The 22,323-nt window shown below is 39.6% G+C and overlaps 1 protein-coding gene across 1 annotated transcript in view; it reads right to left on the bottom strand.

The window, feature by feature from the left end:
- LOC126235386 (protein jim lovell-like) overlaps positions 1-22,323 on the bottom strand; it is an 844,450-nt gene that overhangs the window by 33,589 nt on the left and 788,538 nt on the right. Inside the window, exons 4-5 of the mRNA XM_049944108.1 lie at positions 8,288-8,471; positions 4,493-4,664 (exon numbers count right to left, since the gene is read on the bottom strand). Coding sequence (XP_049800065.1) covers positions 4,493-4,664; positions 8,288-8,445 — 330 coding nt within the window. The 5' untranslated portion in view covers positions 8,446-8,471. The remainder of the gene's footprint in view (positions 1-4,492; positions 4,665-8,287; positions 8,472-22,323) is intronic.

Genomic DNA, 22,323 nt, shown 5'->3' with positions numbered 1-22,323 from the left:
CTCCCATGCCCTGCTAAGTGCATAGCTTATGATGATAAATCAGCTAAAATTTTCACTGTGGTTCAAGAAATTGTGTAGTTGCACAAGTTTCTTCCATGTTATGGTTGTGATCTTCAGACCAATGACTTGTTTGAGATTAAGCCTTGGTCCCCTTCTAAAATAAAATTTTAATCCTCCCCCCCCCCCCCCCCCCCATCCCCACAAACACGCACACACTTCCTCCATCACCAAATTAAACATTCGTGGAGGCCTCCAGTCATGACCTGTCAACCTTTTCTAAGGTCAAATTGTACTATAAAGATCTTTTCTTCCCAAATTCATTTAGTACTTCTTCGTTGCTTTTGTTAACACCTCATTTCAAAACCATTTGTTTTCCTCTTACCTGTACTGTTGATCATCCATGTTTCACTTCCATATCAGGCTACACTTCAGACAATACATTCAGAAAAGACTTCCTAAAACTTAAATTTGTATTCTGCATTACGAAACTTCTCTTTTGCAGAAAAGCTTTCTATGCTACTGCCAGTGTGCATTTTATATCTTCTTTACTTCTGCAGTCTCTACCACTCAAGCAAAGCTCATCTACCACTTGTAGTGTCTCATTTGCCAATCTAACTCCCTCAGTACCGATTGATTTAGTTCCGCTACACTCCCTTATTTTATTGTTGTTGGCATTCATATTATAACCGGTTTTCTATGCACTATTCATTCCAAACAACTGTACATCCAAATCCTTTCCTGTCTCTAACAGAATTATTATTCCATTAACAAATTTGTGTTTATTTCTTTTCATGAAAATTCAATGACTTTCTGAATTTCTACTAGGTTTCCTTTCTGCTTGCCATAGGTACAGATTGAATAACATGTATGATACACTACAAGCATATCTGACTTTCTTCTCAATTAATTCCTCCTTTTCATATACTTTGACTCTTATAGGTGCAGTCTGGTTTCTGTACAAACAGTAGATACCTTTACAATTTCAAGGAGTATATCCCAGTTAACATTGTCAAAAGCTTTTTCCAAATCTACAAACATTATAGAAGTAGGTTTTTCTTACTTCAACTACAATACTGGCCATTAACATTGCTACACCATGAAGATGGCGTGCTACAGACGTGAAATTTAACCGACAGAAAGAGGATGCTGTGATATGCAAATGATTAGCTTTTCAGAGCATTCACACAAGGTTGGCGCCGGTGGCGACACCTACAACATGCTGACAAGAGGAAAGTTTCCAACCGATTTCTCATACACAAACAGCAGTTGACTGGCGTAGCCTGTTGAAACGTTGTTGTGATGCCTCGTGTAGGGAAGAGAAATGTGTACCATCACATTTCCGACTTTGATAAAGGTCACATTGTAGCCTATCGTGATTGCGGTTTATTGTATCACAACATTGCTGCTCGTGTTGGTCCGAGATCCAATGACTGTTAGCAGAACATGGAATCGGTGGGTTCAGGAGGGTAATACGGAATGCCGTGCTGGATCCCAACGTCTTGTATCACTAGCAGCTGAGATGACAGGCGTCTTATCCGCATGGCTGTAACGGATCGTGCAGCCACGTCTCGATCCCTGAGTCAACAGATGGGGATGTTTGCAAGACAACAACCACCTGCACGAACAGTTCAACCATGTTTGCAGCAGCATGGACTATCAGCTTGGAGACCATGGCTGCATCAAAGACAGAAGCGCTTGCGATAGTGTACTCAACGATGAACCTGGGTGCACGAATGGCAAAACCGTCATTTTTTCGGATGAATCCAGTTCTGTTTACAGCATCATGATGGTCACATCCATGTTTGGCGACATCGCGGTGAATGCACATTGGAAGCGTGTATTCGTCATCGCCATAGTGGCGTATCATCTGGCTTGATGGTATGGGGCGCCATTGGTTACACGTCTCGGTCACCTCTTGTTCGCTTTGACAGTACTTTGAACAGTGGACGTTACATTTCAGATGTGTTACGACCCGTGGCTCTCCATTTCATTCGATCCCTGCGAAACCCGACATTTCAGCAGGATAATGCACGGCCGCATGTTGCAGGTCCTGTACGGGCGTTTCTGGATACAGAAAATGTTCGACTGCTACTCTGGCCAGCACATTCCCCAGATCTCCCACCTATTGAAAACATCTGATCAATGATGGCCGAGCAACTGGCTCATCACAATTCGCCAGTCACTACTCTTGATGAACTGTGGTATCGTGTTGAAGATGCATGGGCAGCTGTACCTGAACACGCCATCCAAGTTCTGTTTGACTTAATGCCCAGGCATATCAAGGCCGTTATTACGCCCAGAGGTAGTTATTCTGAGTACTGATTTCTGAGGATCTATGCACCCAAATTGCATTAAAATATAATCACATGTCAGTTCTAGTATAATATATGTGTCCAATGAATACCTGTTTATCATCTGCATTTCTTCTTGGTGTAGCAATTTTAACGGCCAGTTGTGTATTTTCTAAGAAAAGTCACAGGGTCAGTACAGCTTGCAGTGTAATTCTATTTCATTAGAATATTAACTGTTTTACACCACATCAGTTTCTACCAGTCATTCCATATTTCTGTATGTAATCCCTCAGAGTATTATGGAGACATGACTTTTTAAAGTGATGGCTCTGTAATACCCACACCTGTTAGCACCTGCCTAGTCAAGTATTATGATTATTACATTCTTCTTGATGACCGTCTGTCTGAGGTATGTCTGTCTCGTATAGCCTACAGATGAGGTAGAACAGTTTTATCACACTGGGACCTTCCTAGGATTGTAATACCTCTTAGGAAATTTTGTCTAATCCAGGTGCCTTATTTTGACTAATGTCTTTCAATGCTCAGTCAAATTCTTAAGTATTGCATTTTGCATCTCATCTTCATACTCTTTCTCTTCCTCACCATAATATTGTCTTCAAGTTTCTTTACTTTGAATAGCTCCTGTATACCATATTTATCTGATTATAAGATGACCCCTTTTCTTAAGAGGCATGTTGAGGAAATTTTATTTTTAACATGCTATGGCTAATCAGAATTACAAACTATTTTATCTATATAAAATATCAGCCTAAAAAAGTTAAAATTCTAGATATTCCAAACATATAGCATTCATTGATAGTCTACATCTTGATAATATAAGGAGAAATAAAATAAACAAAAAGAAAGGGTTTACATTAATTTTTACTTTTGTATCCTTTTATGATTACTATCTGAGCTTATTGTATGTGATATCACTTCATCATACTTGTCACCAACATCATCATCACCTGTGTAATTATCTGGGATGATAGTTTCATATATCCATTGAGAGGTGCGAAGAGATACAACATATTTATATATAGAGGCAGCAATGAAATTTGTAATCGTGTCTGACACAAATATTTGGCTGTTTCTTTTCAATATGTTACAATTTCCTATGTTGTGGTTATTGTGAGACCTGAGAAAACAGCTTTCAAAACACATCATTTTGTTTTCATCATACTTCATTGCGAAGACTGACAACATTGCTGCATGGAGCATAGAAGTATGCTAATGGGTCCTATCTACATTTGTACCATCTCGTGCCAAAACATATACTATCATTGAGTAAATGTGAAAGTGCATTTAAATATCTTGGAAGCACAATAACAAGACTTGAGATGTCACCAGGAGGTGAAAACTCGAATTGCCATAGCAAAGGCGGCATTCAACAGAAATAGAAGAATCTTATGTGGCAAATTAGATAAAGGTCTAAGGAAAAGGCTTGGCAAATGTTTTGTCTGGAGTGTGGCACTATATGGAGCAGAAACATGGATGTTGAGATGAGAGGATGAAAAAAGGTTAGAAGCATTTGAGATGTGGATGTGGAGGAGAATGGAGGGAATAAGCTGGATGGAAAGAGTGAGTAATGAAAGAGTATTGGAATGGGTAGGTGAGAGAAGATGTCTGCTGAAGGTTGTAAGAGAAAGGAAAAAGAACTGGTTGGGACATTCATTGAGAAGGGAGTGCTTGCTAGCAGATGCTTTGGAAGGATTGGTTTGTGGGAGAAGACTGAGAGGTAGAAGGAGATACAATATGATAGATGACATAAAGGGGAGAGGAAATTATGCAGACCTGAAGAGGATGGCAGAAGACCAGACAGCCTGGAGAACTACTATGTGAAAACCTGCCTTTTGCCAGAACACTGATGATGATGATGATTCAGAAGTGCTAGTATAGTGAGGCATGCAGGATAATTTTGGTTAAGTTTTGCAACTAGTTGAAGATACTGGAAGAACTGAAACTGTGAGGAAAAGTTGTGAGTCATACCTGGACAACACAACTGGGTAGACTTGCTTACAAAGGCCAGATTTTGTATCTTAATCCTACTACATACAAAATGATTGATTGTGAAATAGAAGAGAAAACTGAACAGCTAAATGTAGAAGGCATATTGTCAATTATGCCAATTTCATACAAAACACTAAAAATAACTATCTGCATAATATGAAACCGAATATGTAATCAGTTTAATGTCTTACCTGCAATGACTCAGCAGCTTTTATAAGCGATGTTAATTGTTCTTGGATGACACTTATTTCACCCTTATACATGAAGTCTACAATTGCTTGGACTTCCCATCCCCGCAAGTCCTTCAACACAATGACAGGATGCTTACAAGGATTCTCTGAGAATATCCTTTGGAAGTAGGGACTGAAAAAGAAGAATTAACAAAAAGTAGGTCAAAGGATTATCGTGTGCCTGTATCTGAAAAACAAACACTAATAGTCATGATATTAGAAATGCTTAGAATATGGTGCTCAAATTCATTCACATTTTACTAATTCTAATGTCAAATGGATCAGCCAGCTAGGACTAAAGCTTGATAAAGACCACAGGGAAACTACTGCATTACCCCCAAAACATACAATTCATGTTACATATCTTTTTAGATTTGCATGCAGATTTTTAGAAAAAGCCGCTGAATACAATGTAATTTTAATGCTTTGTGAAGCATACAACAGTTACATCAAATTAGACATATTGGCACGAAATTAGTGTAACGCAGATACTTAAACACTGATGCAGGCTCCTATCTTGTCTGCAGTTTATCATCTTTGTATTATTCTTTTTGAATTATTTTATGTTTCACCTAACTTTTCCCTCACTGATTTCATTTCTAGAAGTGTATATGTTTCTGTCCTATGTCAATGCTCCCCCTGACTACCAAATCCTATCCCTAGTCCTCCTTAATTGCCTTTATTTAAAGCTGAAGGATTGTCACTTGAATGTCAAGTCTATTTTCAATTCTCAATAAATTATACTTCTCCTTGCTCCTTTTTACTATTATTTGATGCACTGAATAAACATCAAACAAAGTTTCTAGATGGTCATTTAAGATGAGAAAAGCAAGTCAACCTACTGAACACGAGGTTGAGTCAATACTCTTATGTCTTAAGAATGCTTAGGGACTGCTGAAACACTAAAACAGTAATACGTTCTTACTATGCAGATGTGTGTAGCCTGTTATAGAATGATGTGATGTTATGGGGAAATGCAAGTTTTGCAAAAACAGATGTCTAAAATTTAAAAATGAGCAATAAAAATAGTGAAAGGAGTTACTAATAGAAAATCATGCTGAAACATTTTTAAGGAATTTAAAATTTTGGCCTTTCTGGATTGTACATATATAAAGTGGGATGGGAAGAGATCGGGTTTAATATCCTGTCAACATCAACGTTATTAGAGACAGAGCACAAGCTCATATTGTGTCAAGGATGGGAAAGGAAGTCATCTGTGCCCTTTCAGCTGTGCCTGGATTGATTTAGAGAAATCTCAGAAAACCTAAATGTGGATGGTCAGATGTGGTTTGAACCATCGTCCTCCTGAATGTGAGACCAGTGTGCTAACCTCAGCGCCACCTCGTATTAAACAGCCAGGTTCACAATTATGAAGAGAGACATTAAGAAAAGTATACAACATAAAACTAAAATAAATCATATTGCATTGCCAGCAGGTTAGATATAATTAGGACAAGCTGTTAACTGTGGCTGCATTCATATTTCAGGTTTTTTTTTGTTATGATGAGGGACAGTGACTAAGTAAACATTGTCCAAACGGGCCATGAAGGCCCAATGATACCTACTGGCCACTGTGTCATCCTCAGCTCTTAGGAATCACAGGATGTGGATACAGAGGGTCATGTGGTCTGCACATTGCTCTCCCATCCATTGTTGTCAGTTTTCATGACCAGTGTCACAACCTCTTAATCCCCCATCTCCTCAATTGGCCTCACAAGGGTTGTGTGCACCCTGCTTGCCAACAGCACTTGACAGCCCTGGACTGTGACCCATCCAAGTGCTCGGCAGCACATAACTTTGGTGGTCTTACGTGCCAGTTTTATGTTGTGTTTGACTAGTAATCAATACATCCTAGGTCTTGGTTCAAACATCACCAGTACTTAAATTTTGAATAAAAAATCATAAGTAATGGTAGCTGTATGCTTTTGGTGTAAGTCACCCTCATTCTGCAAAGGGAAATTGTCCCTAAAAGGTCGGAGGCTCCGCAATGATCAATGGCATGAGGATGCAGAAGGTAATGGAAACTAATGCATTAAAGACACACAATGTGTACACAAAGGACATGTGGCCTGTAACTGAAAATGTGTCATGTGTCAGGGTACAGAATGTCAGAAATTTGAATGTTATGGGAGCTAGAAAATCTTAAAAGGGAAAAGCTAAGGCTCAGTCTAGATATAATGGGAGTCAGTGAAGTGAAATGGAAAGAAGACTAGAATTTTTGATTGCACAAGAACTGGGCAATACCAACATTAGAAGAAACTGGTGTAACAGGAGTAGGATCTGTCATGAACAGGAATGAAGGACAGAGAATGGGTTACTGATGGTGTTATTCTCATCAGAAGCAGGATTCAAATCCATAGTAAAAGGATATGAATAACAAGATTCACTTATATATTGCTATCCTCAGTGAAAGTGAAAAGAATTACAGGATGTGTTGAATGTAACAAACATTCTGATGACCACAGAACATGGGCTGGCAGTAAATCAAAGAAACATGAAAGCAATGGTAAGCAACAGAAATGAGAATAGCGAGAAATTTAACATTGGAATTGGTAATCATGAAGTAGATGTAGTTAAAGAATTTTGCTACCTAGGCAGTAAAATATCCCGTGACAGATGGAGCAGGGAGGACAGTAAAAGTAGACTAGTACTGGCAAAAAGTACATTCATCACCAAGAGAAGTCTACTAGTTTCAAACATAGGCCTCAATTTGAGGAAGAAATTTCAGAGAATGTGTGTTAGGAGCACAGTGTAGTATGGTAGTGAAATATGGACTGTGGGACAACCACGAAGAAGAGAATGAAAGCATCTGAGATGTGGTGCAACAGAAGAATATTGAAAATTAGGTGGACTGGTTAGATAAGGAATGAGGTAGTTCCCCACAGAATCGGTGAGGAAAGGAATATATGGAAAACATTGACCTGAAGAAGAGACAGGGTGACAGGAGATCTGTGATGTCATCAAGGAATAACTTCCATGGCACTAGAGGGAGCTGTAAAGGGTACAAACTGTAGAGGAAGACAGATATTTGGAATACATCCAACAAGTAAATGGAGATGTATGGCAGGTTACAAGTGCTACTCTAAGATGAAAAGGTTGCTGCAGAAGAGGAATTCATTGTGGGCTGCAGACAATGGATTAGAAAAAACTGTATTTACACAGTGATCTGCAGATGTATAACTTATGAAGACAGAAAAAATAATGTGAAATAGCAGATAGTTGCTTTTATTATTCAAAACAGGATGAGAAAGGAGTGAAACAAGTAACTGTAACAGAAAGGATAACTACAACAGAACACTGGGTTGAGAGAGAAACTACAGTCATTTTGGGATGGAAGACAACCAAAGATGATTTTGTTTGTTATCAGTGCATAATTCTAGCTAATTAGTTTCTAAAACTAAAAATTGAGTGCAATAATATTCATGTAAGGAAATCAATATTTTTTATTACCCATTAGAGGCTATCATATTACAGGTAACAGCTAAAATTTGAAAATTACTGTTTTGTGGAATATGGGATGGAATATAAGCAGCACATTTGGTTAAAAGGCAGAAAAAAGCTTTTTGTAGATTTGAAGCTCTGATCTACTAATATGTCCAACTGAGACAAAAGTGTACTTATTAGACAGAAATGTCACAAAATAAGGCAGGAAGAATTGTTTATCATGCAACTTTCTCCTGCTAGCGTCATTTTTAAGAATCATTAGAAATTTTACCTTCCTTAAAAAAAAAAACAGTACTTATAAAAAATGCTTACCTACAAGCCGACAGAACAACTTTATGTGCTCGAACACTTGTCTCTTCACACACGAGGGTGACATCCACAAGTGTTTCATTTTGCAGCAGTGTGTCAAATGCGTTGAGGATGTGGTTCTGATGGTTATTCCATCTCAAACTGTAGTGTGGAGATGCCATGGCAGATTTAATTATAGGACACCTCTCTGCAACAAAATTACCCATGTACATTAATATATATACCATACAATGCTTCAGTATTTTTGTGATTCTGTCAATAAACACCTTCAGTTTTTAATAGTTCTCTAGCAAATTGCTACAGCAGTCATTTCTTATGATTTTGCAAAGAGTTGAACTATATAACCCCTCAAATATTTAAAATTTAAAGGACTTTTTTCAACTTTCTCTCTCTGTCTCCCTGTCTCTCTGACACACACGCGCACACACACACACACACACACACACACACATACACACACATCTTAACATATCTTACACTTATATGCCTGTATATTTACCTAATAATGTTGTTTTTACTTAATAGTTAAGAGTGAATTTAACATGAACTGTTTAGCTTACAACCAAAACACTAAGTAAAAATTATATCCAAATAATCTATATATTATCCATTTCTTGGGATCAAGTTGAACTTTTATATTCTGTTGAAAAAACCTGTAACACACTGCAGGAAGGAAACTGGAAATTCTCTGATACCAGTATTTAAAAATAATTAAGAGTGCCTCTTTGGTTAAGCTTATAATTTAAGCAAAAATTTTGGATTCATGTGATGGAAATCACTGCTAACAGCAATAAGCATGTAAAAAAATGTTTTTAGCTTTCAAAATACATGAGTTTTCTCAGATCAATAAAATTACATAAATACTTAGAACAAAGTTGTAAATAAAAGCAGCAGTTCAGTAGTGTCAAGAGTAAGAACATATGCATTTTTCAAATTAACTTCTTGTCACCTAACTACCTAAAAGTATTCCTGTAATTATCTGTGTAAGTAGATATGCAGTCACCAAAATTTGTTACTGTACATTATGAAAGTTTCCTACTGTGGTTGCTTTTATCTGTCATTCTGCACCTCTATTTGTTCCACAAACCTGTGAAGGGTCTCCTTCAGGATGGCATTTACAAAATGCAACGAATGACTGAAGTGTGTGTGTGTGGGGGGGGGGGGGGGGAGGAGAGGTGTGGGAGAGAGAGAGAATGAATTGTCTGTACTCCGTACAATGTGACAGTGATCACTAATATTCATATTTATTATATAAGAAATGCTATATACCATTTCACTGTGTTCAGTGCTATATTTTATAGTAAGTGATATATCATTTCAGGCAATGAAAACTGCCAATTTGTCCAGGATGCATTTCACACTCCTGTGTGACATGTGATGACAGCTGCTGCATGAAGTACACATAGGTACATCAGAAGAGGGACTGACAAGCATTTGGAACTACAAACCCCATAAACTCAAGCAGTCTTAGATCAGTACAGAACATCTTTCTAAGCTCTGGGAATTGTTACAAAGTCTCTGTGTAACTTGATTTTATATCTTGACTATGGACTACTGAATTTATTTGAAATCCATCAGAGTTACAAGTAATGTACACAACAGGGGTGGCACTGGAATGTGATTCCTAAAGAAATCTCTAAACACATTTCAGGTTATTATAATTCTGGGTTTGTATGCCACCAATTACTGTATGTTGTAAAGTTTGCCAGCAGAGATAGTGATTTACTCCACATATTACTTTATTCTGTTATGGACACAGTCATAAAAACATATCAGTATTAACAGCATTCATGTAATAACAAGAAGATGCACCCAATGCACTGTCATGCCACCAGATATTTAAAATATGTAGCTGCTTCTAAATTCCAAAAGTTGCTTCCATGAAAAGTAAGTGATATGACACTACCTTACTGAGATGGGCAAGTAAGAAACAGTTGTTTACATGGAGTACTGTAATGCAGATGAGCAGTTCATAGTGGGCCATATAGACCTTATTGATATTTTAATGGAAAAATTTGAAGTTTCCTTTTGGTAATGAAGCAAGATGTTCCACTTATTTAAAGACAATGTTGGAATGAATGATGAGAAAGTATGGTCAGTATAAAAAAAGAAAAGTGCTGACTATTGGCGCCATTTCATTTTAATTTAAAAAATTATTTATATATAAATAGTTGAATGCAGCAAAAACATTGACAGTTCCATAATCTATTCTTCTAAAATTAACATACATTGAAAGAACAAGAACGAACAGCAGAGACAAATGAAAGATTCGAAGTATTACAACCACATCAAGTCGTCACGTTTCCTAAATGTGTGAACTGCAACTGTCGGTGAAAATAAAATTATCTACGCGTGTCTTAAACATGACAAACCACAGTAACAATTGTTACTGATAAGCAGTTTAATAAACTGGAATCTGAAGTCTGTGCTGTAATTGAATCAGGGTGTATACTAAATTTAAAAATAAGGATATTCCATTGCTTATGTTTATAAAGCGAACAAAACGAGCAAGCATATTTAAAGTAAAGGGTAGAGTTGACGAAAGCGTGAAAATGTGGTCAATCTCCGGAGATTTTCTACAATCTCCAGACATGCACGGCTAATATCTCGTCTGTCCGGCGCACTATATCCCAACACAAGGCTGTCTACTGTAGCTAGAAAATAATTTTGCTTTGTAAGAAGTCGATGTCATGCTAATAACTGGCAACTTTTTTATATGTTTTAATATACAGTTATCAGAACAAGCGCAAACGCGACGCTCTCGTAGGAGAAAAAGCTATCACGAATTACAGTTTGGAAACAGTCGGAGTGCGAGTTATTATATCTTTCTTGCACGGAAATACAAGTTTCGTCTGAGAAGTTAACAATGTGTGGGGCTTTGTAGAAAAGTGAGCAACACTGTTTCGAAGAAAAATTACGTGTGTTCTAGTTAATAACACCAGAGTTAAGTGGGACATGGTTCTCTGTATAATTTCTTTTTACTATTGAAAATATCCAGCCGTAATAGTACTGCGATCACAAAATTGTCTAAAGCCAAAAAAAAGTTTGCTGTCGTTCAGAATTACAGCATCGTTTGGGCTACCGTGGGAACAAGTGTTCGTATCATCAACAAATACATATTTAAAAATTTCGAAAATAATTACAGATAAACCTTAATTTAGTTTTATACATTATTTTTTATCGAATACACATTTCCAATGTAAATTTGTCTCTCGAGGACGCATCTCAGAGACACACGAAGTTGTATGATACAAATTGGTATACAATATGAGCTATTAAAATTAATACCTTCGGTTTCTGCAGTAATTATAGGATCCATTTGCTACATATTAAACGTCACGTTGTGACGGTCTCGCCTCCTGGAAAAAGAACATGCGATATCAAATTCACGCAAGGAAGTGCTTTTAGCATAAATTTTAAGATTATGAAGTGTCCACGCAGCGGCAAGAAAAACGTGGGATTTCGTTGTTTGTTACAAAATGTGCGCGACGGCTCTCTAGCACGGACAACAAACGTGTAGTACGACAAATGAGGCAATCGCGCCTTTTCTTTTTTTCAGTTATATTTCTAAAGCAACTTAAACGCAAAGTGAAGCGACGCTTGACAAAAATACCGCTATGTGGATTGTTAATTCAACAACGAAGAAAACAAAACTTTAAGATATTCAATATACGTACGAGGCGAACACTATTTCACTCAAAGGCACAAAGACATTCTGTTTTTCATTGGTCTTTTTTAAAAGCGCTGTCTTTAGTTACCGACATACAACGATAGCAAGCATTGCATTTAATTACAGCTTCGCTATTCATCTGCAGCAGCTTCTTTTTCAGAATCGTAATTCTAATCCTACAAGAGTGCTATCTCCGTTTGCTAGTGACAGAGATTTTCCTTGCACTGCAACAATGCTCAGCTTACGTCGCTTGTTTCAAAGAGCGCGCAAGGCGAAGCTGCGACAATTTCGGAGAAAAGTCTTATCGTATAAACAAATGGTAAACCCGAAGTATTATGGAAATTTCATTGTTTTCCGCATCACTTGTAACTAACTTATCGACACCCCTCCACATCAATCATCACGAATACATTAAGTGCTGAACAGAATTTTGTGCGCCGACGTAAACAATAGACGGAAACGTCACTACCGGCAAAACAAGGTGTGCAAACGCGCGCCGGTTCTGAGTATCAGAAACACTGGTCATTCTTACCTGTATTAAAACTATAGTACGACATATCACAGCCAATGCACGAACCACTTCACCATCACTACAGTATATTTGTGGAGCGTCACATCACAACACAACGCACGTCACTTCGTCTTGCCTCCACCGCATGCCGCGGCGAACTCTCTCTCTTCCCCCGAAGAGCCGAGAAAGCGCGAACGAAGAGCACGGGGATTCGGCTGAAGCTGTGCGTCCGTGGGGATGGAGGGGAGGGTATACTTCAAGGACCTGGAGGCGCATATGTGCGAAACGGAAGTTCTTTCGTTTCCCGTTCCCCAAAGCTGCGCAAATGTTTCGCCAACTGCGTGAGAAATGAGCGGGGGCGCCCTGACGCAGCGTAGAATTGATCAATAAACACAATCTTGCCGAGCGGCACGGCATTCCGAGCGGGTCTTGCTGGCCACGGAGGTTTGGATATACCGCCGTCGATTAGTGGTGGGGGAGCGCCACGCATATATCCTCCCCACCACTTCTCTCCCCTCCACTGTCTCGATTCTCCCCTCCTTGCGCGCCTGTGTACCTGTTCCCCCTCCACCAACCTCCCCGCCAGCCCCTCCGCAGTTCAGGCTGTCTTACGAATGCAGAAAAGGAGAGAAAAATCAACTAATTTTGCATATGCGTTGTAGCGCAGACATTGTCACACTCAGGCGCCGCGTGTTCAATTATTATGATAAGTGTCAAATCTTAAATTTGTGAGTTTCAGAGATATCAAGAATGAAAGCACATCGCGTAATAATTGCTCATTTTGTTAACGTGAGTAACACAAAACAACTGTCTGCTCTTTAGCCCTCGTATCTCGGACGAAATTTTACATGCCAACTTCTACAGAAGCATTTTGTATAACCTCCGTACGCATTACTCGATTAATTAGCAGTCGAAAATGTTTTTCTAGTGTTAGATTATGCGTTAGAGAAAGGTACCGATATTGCAACATATGTATTAACGCCCATTCTGAAAAGAAAAACATAAACAGTCTTTTCGTACAGTTTATAGAAATTGAAATGCATGGAATCACAGTCATTGTTTTTCAAAAGGTAACAGGCGTACTTAGTTCAAATGTCCTTAGTGTAAAGTATAACCTACTCCAATATTCGGTAGAGTTTAACGACATTAACGACAGCAGAACGTTATAAGTGTTTTTCTGTTGACAGAACCAGATACTAAACATTTATTAGGGTGAGGTCGACGAACTTAAAAAGTAAAAACATTATAGGCTTATGACTTGATTAAACAACAGAACGAGTTCCACGAAATGGGAGACAATATTCCATCTAATTACCTGACAGCAGCCCATGAAGATTGTACAATTAGCAAAAGAATGTTAACACAGCATAAAAAAAAGTTTTACCTGTGATTTATCGAAGCAGAAAATTTTCCATATTGCTCCGTGGAACGCAAATGTTATTAAACGGCATCAACTGGTATTTTGCCATGGATGACGATCTTCAGCTATACATATCCAGTTCTACATAAAACTGTGTTATATTACACAATGATGGCAACCGTGAGTTGCGGACGGTTTATCACTATCACAGTCTATTGTAGTATTCATTCATGTATTCTTCTATTTCCCAGAAAATGCCTTCTTTAGTCTTGATTTGCATCTCGGATAACATTACTTGTTACTAAACGCGTCCTGACACTTCGCGACCACTACATCTGTGGTTTGTCGAAATTTCTTCGGCTTCTTTCTTAGTTTCCTGTATCCACGGCGTAGCTGCTTTTAATAACGTAATAAAGATTCCTTTCGAAAACACTTGTTTGCATCCATTATTGCCCAATGACGACAGAATTGCTACTTCCAAGTTATCGTTTTATCAGTAATCTTTTAAGTATTCTTGTATAGTACTCATTTTACTTCTTCTCCCATATATTATATGAAATTTTATGCAACCTAATATTTTTTCCCAAGATTTTTTCTCTCGTTTTTTGCATCTCCTACGTATTATTTGGTTTAAGACACTTCGGGGATTATAGTTCCACATTTTCCACCACCGCTCTATAATCTGTGGTTTGCTCTTCTGCAAATGCCTCATCCTGAACGCTAATTTCAATGTTTTGACTCTTTCTTCGCTTGTCTTCGTCCACTCATTGACTGATATCCATATTTCAAATTATGTACACTTTTAACTTTTCCGTGACTAGTCTTGACGTTATATCCTTGAGTAGCCTACAATTCGTTTATTAGCCCTATACACAAAACTTCCTCCCGTTTTCTCGGCAGTTTCATCGAATAATCAGACCGAGTAGATCGTGTCTTGCCAGACATTCGTTAATCATAAGAGCCGATTGTGAGCTATTTGAATACATTAGAAGAGTGACATTGCTTTTAGTTCAAAACGCAGTCACAGCACCCAACATGAAATATGTGAAGTTAAGGGACTTTATGAAGTATAGTTTTTGGATTTCCAATTCAGGCGGTGATCAATTCGTAGCCCTAAACACTAAATGCTATTTAATTATCGTATTTCATCGTTTCGACAGATCTTAGATACAGATTTTGGAATTCTGTGAGAAATACTGAATTTATAAGCACAAGTCCTGTAAAAAATTAATGACAATCCATTTACCTTGAAACTTTTGAAAATATTTCATTAGCTGCACGTTCCTAACTGAAATTGAGAAGAAAACAAAAGAAGCCAGAAGAGTTACTATGTGCAGTTTTATACTTCAGCGACCGTCTTCCTCACCTTAACTAACGCTTTTAAAAAAAAAAAAAAAAAAAAAAAAAAAAAAAAAAAAAAGCAACAGATGAAAATAAAAAAAAATCTACTGTTTTTAATCAACTGAAACAGTTATCAGTATGTATGGTACTATATTTGTATCCACCAGTAGAGGAAAACAGACAGTGTTTCTAGATGCAGAAACTGTTAGAATCAACGGAGTTAAAGTAATGAATACCGCAGTTTACACGTCGAACTACAGAATGTATGAGATTTTTACCAAATTTACAAAATTAAATGCAGTAAGCCTACTCAGAAAAAATAAGTAAATTAATTTCTTAAGGGAGGTAAAAATTGACAGTGTTTTTGTTACTGTGTGTACAGAAAACAAAAATTGAATTTGCAGATATGTATATAGGCTCTTAAAGAAAGTTAGAAAGTACAACTGTAGTAAACGAAATGAAGAGACCTGCAAACAACTATTAAGAAAAAGGAAATGACACATAATAAAAAGAGTTAACTGACCAGACAAGAATGCGCGATTCTCTTCGTAAATGGTTACAGTAGAATAACTTTCTAATTAACAAATCAGAGGGTGTTATTCTCGGTAAGAAAACAACAGAACGACATCGCTAGATGATGATTGAAGAAATTAAACGGAAGACGAAAACATTATAGCGATTGTTACATCAATAAGGAGGTAGTTTCGTACATCACTTTCTTTGCGAAGCTCACTACAGACCAGAATATGGATTCGGACGTAATGAACACAACTTACGTGAAACCAAAAATAAACCGTCAAGACGAATATGTTAGCACAGACTGTGGGCAAGCTCAAGTAGTTTAAGCTTTAGTGTGTAAGCGGGAAAGTAAGTAGGATCAGTTACTTTTATTTCATGAATTCACGACGTCTGCACGAATAATTGATTGCCTTCCCGTTAGGACTGAGATAAACCTATTCTTAAAATCTTATGAACGTTTGTTTGTTCGGTGTGGTTACAGTTTCTTGGGTTGTTCTTGACACTGCCTGTCAGTGGTTACACAGGCACCGATGTTACAAGTATCATACTTTGACTACATTGTGGTATATAAAATATTTTAACGGGAAGAATGACACCACACAGAAAATTTTGCTGAATTGCCATGGCTTAACCAGTTACATGCGTTTAAATGGCCACGTTACCGACTAAACAAGAGAAATAATAGACGCCAATGATTCGCGAATCAGTCTAATTTAACACTTTCTTGTATTTTACTGTCGCAGCAGCTGGGTCATATGTGAAAGAAACATACTTTTTTCGTACTACGTCACGTCTCAAGCCTCCATAGGCACTATCAGTCCATTAGCATTCAAAAATGGTTTTATGTACTTGTTGCATGCTATGACTAACATTCGGTTCTTTTTTTTGTTGTACGAATAAATTTACTTTCTCAGGCTTAACTGTTAGAGGCCTATCTTAATTTTTCGCGGTTAATAGTTTGTTGGTTTTCTGTTATCGCTCATTGCGGAAGCAAAATTTACAATGTTTGTTTACGCCAAACGCTCTCCGCTTTTTATACCCTGAAGCTGCAATTGTAAATGCCTTAATGTGCTTATTTTAAACCATCATATGTATACATTTAAGAGTTTTCTGGGGTTTAAACTCATTCGATTATATTGTGCAAATAAACATGCTTAAAGAATCTCAGACGCTCACAAGTGTGTACAATATACGTGCTAAAATAATTACGTAAGGCTACCGACAATACAGATTAATTTTCTGCCGCTGATGTCGAGCTTTGGAGATTAAAAAGTTACACGAGCGCAGTATAAATAAAGAGTCGCAGTTTTTACTGACGCAAGTGGTGATGAAATAAAGCGAACGAATTGACATATCGAAGTTAGAATTTCGTCATATAACAGCAATTCGTGAAATGAATATCATTAGCGATCTATAAACACTTTGAATTCATAGAGCGAGAAGACAATGAATATTAATGAGAAAGGAATTTATCGTTATTATATTTCTATTGCTGGATGCTATTTCTGCCACAAAAGTGTCATTTCTAAAGTAAAATAGGAGGGCTCCGTACACGCCATTTGCTTGCGAGTCGGTAAATTCTGCCTCTGTTTGTTGTGTTTTGAGACTGGAAAGTACTCGTCCGCTATTTGCATAGACGAGAGGGGGAAATTGCCTGAAACGGCGTCCAGGCTGGCCAATCTACCAGACCAACGATCTTTGGTCTGCCGCGCGTAGCAAGCCGATCCGAGTCAGGTTCACTTTCGTATCCCACAAGGTAGCTTGCTAAGTGTTACACTCGAATCCAATTTACAGTACGACCCTGTTGTTTCAAAAAAAAAAAAAAATATCGAAAACACTGAAAAGAAAGGAAGGAAGGTAAGTGTTTAAAATCCAATTGACAATATAATCAGATGACACGGAGCTCGAATTAAGGAAGGATGAGAAGGGAAATCGGACGCGAATTTATACCGTCGCCATCTCGAAAGCGAGTTCAGTGTGCTAACCACAGCGCCACCTCGCTCGGTCAGAAAAAAAAAAAAAATAAACCTGAGGGTTGCGTCGTTTTGTCAGCTGAGGTTCATAAGCAACAATACATATTTGAAGAATCGACAATGTTTCGAAATCTGAAGCAAAGGGGATTCAAATACAAAATAAAATGAAAAAACTACAAATTACCTATTGCAATCGTCAATATACGCAAAAAACGTTAAAACAGCGCTATTATTCAAACTAATGCTAAATTGAAACAAACAAAATCACACACAACTGCTCGAACTGACTGCCTCAAATACGACAGTGAGAGTGGTATCCATTTACGACCGAGTGTCTAACCTGTGATTAGGATTCTGGTCTCGCATTCAGAAGGAGCAGACTAAATCCTCGTCCTGTCATCCGATTAGGGAGTGCCGGGACAGTCCTTCGAAAATGTTATGACTCTTTTCCTTCTGCACCCTTAGTGCATTCCAGCGTGCGCCCCTTTTCTGCAACCGCATATTCGACACCATTACCTTTGTAACATTTATCGACTTACGCTTGAAGATGTCTTCATAGTATGGAGGTCCCCACACGTTGCTTTTAGCTAACAGACCAACACCTAGTCTGATATGTAGTTTGAAAATTTCCGCGCGATAATGAGTATTCTATGAGATTACGTAGGAAACGATATCCCTGTAGAGGTCGGCGATAGTTCTTAGTTCTTACAAGCAGAATTCGTCTGGATTGCAATGTGGTTATTATTCCTTACGACTCATTTCTGCCGTAGCCATTATTAGAATTGACAAGCCACGTACGAAATAATGAACACATTGCTATGTAGACAAATTCTGTGCATAAATTTTAAGTACTATCACCGACCTCTATAATGATCTCCTATCCTGTTTAGTGAGAATTGTACCTGGTAAAGTTGTTTTATGAAGTTAAAAGGAACATAATGAGTTGTATTAAGAGAACTAAATTTAATACGTGCTGTCTCAGCTCGAAGTGATTCCCAATTACACAACAATTTAAGCTCTAGTTCCTGCAAACTCCGCAGAATACAAAACATAGGCTCGAAATTACGTTAATCAAAAGTGAAATCAGGGCAGCATGTAGGATGAAAGACAGTATTCAAAAAGATCTGATGATGGTATTGACGAAACGTGTCATAGAAAGTAATAAGTACACTACGATCTCGACAAGTTTTGTGTGTAAGTATTCCATGAGATTTCGGAACTGGAACCGGGTGGTGAAATCTGACCTTTCGGCTTACAACGAGGCATCCATCTTCAGGTCAGTTATACGACTCGACATTACTAATGCGCATAGCTATATTCATAGGACAGTTCAGTATGATGTCGCCCGCCACACAGTTTTCATTTGTCGGAAAGTTTCAAATCAGAGCATATTCCGCTGCAGAGTGGAAGCTCATTCTGGAAACAATCTTCCCAGGTCGAGGCTAAGACGTCTCTCCGTATTATCCATTCTCCCAAGAACGATAGACCCGCAAGGTACGCAACAGAACTTCTGTAAAGTGTTGAATGTAGGAGGTGAGGTACTGGCGGAAGTAAGGCCTTGATGGCGAGTCCTAAGTCGCGCTTGGATAACTCACTCGCTAGAGCACTTGTCTGCGAAAGGCAGAGGTCCTAGGTTCGAATCTCTGTCGTGCATATAATTTTAATATGCTAGGAAGTTTCAGTTCATAGACTGATTTTAATGTGGCGTACAAGCAACATCTGCGCAGCAACTACGGTGGCAACTTAAACTAAAACTCTTAAACAACATATTTGCAGTCGACCAGTCAGTCGCGAGCAGGCAGTGTTAAGTAGTGGGCGAACAACTGTAGTGTGTCAACGTTTTTGTTCCACGAAACGTAGTGGAGGAACAAACAGAACATTTCTGTATCAAGTGTCCCAGACATTCTCCAGAGCCAAATGAAGCTACATGGTTCCAGAGACGTTTTCAAGTCACAATTATCTATGATGAGTACATTCAGACGGAGGCAACGAAAATTTGTACCAAGGCCGCGAATCGAACACGAGTCTCCTACGGACCTATCTGTTGAGTAGGAGACCTCGGAAGTTTGGAAATTTGTGGTAAGGACTATGGGACCAAACTGCTGAGGTCATCGGTCCCTAGGCTTACGCACTACTTAATCTAACTTAAAGTAACTTACGCTAAGAACAATACACACACACATGCCAGAGGGTGCCTCGTGTAAGGAGGAGAAACGCGCACCATCACGTTTCCGACTTTGGTAAAGGTCGGATTATAGCCAATCGCGACTGCAGTTTATCGTATCGCGACATTGCTGCTCGTGTTGCTCGAGATCCAATGACTGTTAGCAGAATATGGAATCGATGGGTTCAGGAGGGTAATACGGAACGCCGTGCTGGATCCCAACGGCCTCGCATCGCTAGCAGTCGAGATGACAGGCATCTTATCCGCATGGCTGTAACGGATCGTGCAGCCACGTCTCGATCCCTGAGTCAACACATGGGGACGTTTGCAAGATAACAACCATCTGCACGAACAGTTCGACGACGTTTGAAGCAGCATGGACTATCAGCTCGGAGACCATGGCTGCGGTTACCCTTGACACTGCATCACAGACAGGAGCGCCTGCGATTGTGTACTAAACGACGAACCTGGGTGCACGAATGGCAAAACGTCATTTTTTCGGCAGAATCCAGGTTCTGTTTACAGCATCATGATGGTCGCATCCGTGTTTGGCGACATCGCGGTGAACGAACACTGGAAGCGTGTATTCGTCATCGCCATACTGGCGTATCACCCGGCGTGATGGTAAGGGTGCCATTGGTTACTCGTCTCGGTCACCTCTTGTTCGCATTGACGGCACTTTGAACAGTGGACGTTACATTTCAGATGTGTTACGACCCGTGGCTCTACCCTTCATTCGATCCCTGCGAAACCCTACATTTCAGCAGGATAATGCACGACCGCATGTTGCAGGTCCTGTACGGACCTTTCTGGATACAGAAAATGTTCGACTGCTGCCCTGGCCAGCACATTCTCCAGATCTCTCACCAACTGAAAACGTCTGGTCAGTGGTGGCCGAGCAACTGGCTCGTCACAATACGCCAGTCACTACTCTTGATGAACTGTGGTATCGTGTTGAAGCTGCATGGGCAGCTGTACCTGTACACGCCATCCAAGCTCTGTTTGACTCAATGCCCAGGCGTATCAAGGGCGTTATTACGGCCAGAGGTGGTTGTTCTGGGTACTGATTTCTCAGGATCAATGCACCCAAATTGCGTGAAAATGTAATCACATGTCAGTTCTAGTCTAATATATTTGTCCAATGAATACCCGTTTATCATCTGCATTTCTTCTCGGTGTAGCAATTTTAATGGCCAGTAGTGTAGTTATATTTTATTTATTTATTTTTTACTGGCTACCAGTTTTTAAGCAGAGATACTTACACGGAATAGAAGCTACCTGTCGACAATTCTTGTCTCGTCACGGTGATGAGACTAGATGCTATCAACACGTACGTATGACAAAACGACGAAGTGGAAGTGCAGAATGGGTCTCTTTTCCGTTCGCTTAGAGCGAAGAAGGTACTAAGGTGACCTTCGAGTTGAACATCACAAAGAAGGACTTTTCTGACAGTTTTACAGGGTTTTATGAACGTTCTGTGCGTTCTAGTCAAGTGGGGGAAGACTATTGAACACCTGAAGCATTAAAACTACCGTCTCGACTTTTCTACGGAGACGAATTTGACCCGAAATAATTGTACTCATTCGTCGAATTGCCCTCGAAGACTTCGAGACGAGAGCGAAATGACGTTCAGTTGGGGTCGTTGCTTGTTGGATGTGAGCACCGCTGCTGTGGCGGTGCCGTCTGCAGCCACCCCACGCGCCCCCTCGCGCCGCGCGTGCGTGCCCGCTGTTGGTATATACGAGCGAAGACGGAGAGTGCGCAGGTAATGCGCGAGACAATAGCCCGCCGCCTTCCCCTCGGCGTAGCCTCCCCTAAGCGGCCGCTGCCGCGTGCTAGAGAACAGAACGGCAGACTTCACCCCTTGCCTCCCTCCGGCAGCTCGCCGAGTCCTTAACTTCGAAGTGACCACATGCCCGCCCGGCCCTTTGTGCTATTTCCAGGGGCGTTTGTCACGGTCATGTCGGGCCGCAGGTTTCCTGGCAACGCTCCTCCGGTGTGGCACGTGTGGTCGCGGGGAGCAGCGGGCACGTTCCACAGGCACACCTCTTCCGCGCCACCGGACGTGCTTTTCGCCGAGGCCGTGAGTGTGGTAGCTCTGCCCGCGCTCTCACACGAAGCGTGAAAGGAAAATCTTTCAGTGTGCTACCACTCCTCTCCCGCATACCGTCCTGATATTCTACTGGGATAGCAGCGCGCCAAGGGGCCAGTAAGCTACACAAAAGGAAGAGACCTTAAACTGTACTACCCAAAGACCATATCGCAGTGATAAAAAGTGTCCCCAAGGATGAATACTCACATTACAATGATCAAGCCACACTCAGTTCGATCCCAACCCTTTCTTTAAAATTTGAGAAATTTCGATAGCAGCGATAGTCATTGACCCGTTTCGATCAATGACTATAAAGTGTTGGGACTGGAATGTAAAAGTGGCTTGACCACTGTAATGTAAGTATTCAGTCTTGGAGACACGTTTTATCACTGCGATATGGTCTTCACGT

This window comes from Schistocerca nitens, chromosome 2 (assembly GCF_023898315.1).
Source record: "Schistocerca nitens isolate TAMUIC-IGC-003100 chromosome 2, iqSchNite1.1, whole genome shotgun sequence".
Taxonomy (NCBI): Eukaryota; Metazoa; Arthropoda; class Insecta; order Orthoptera; family Acrididae; genus Schistocerca; species Schistocerca nitens.
This window is presented reverse-complemented; position numbering and strand designations above follow the sequence as displayed.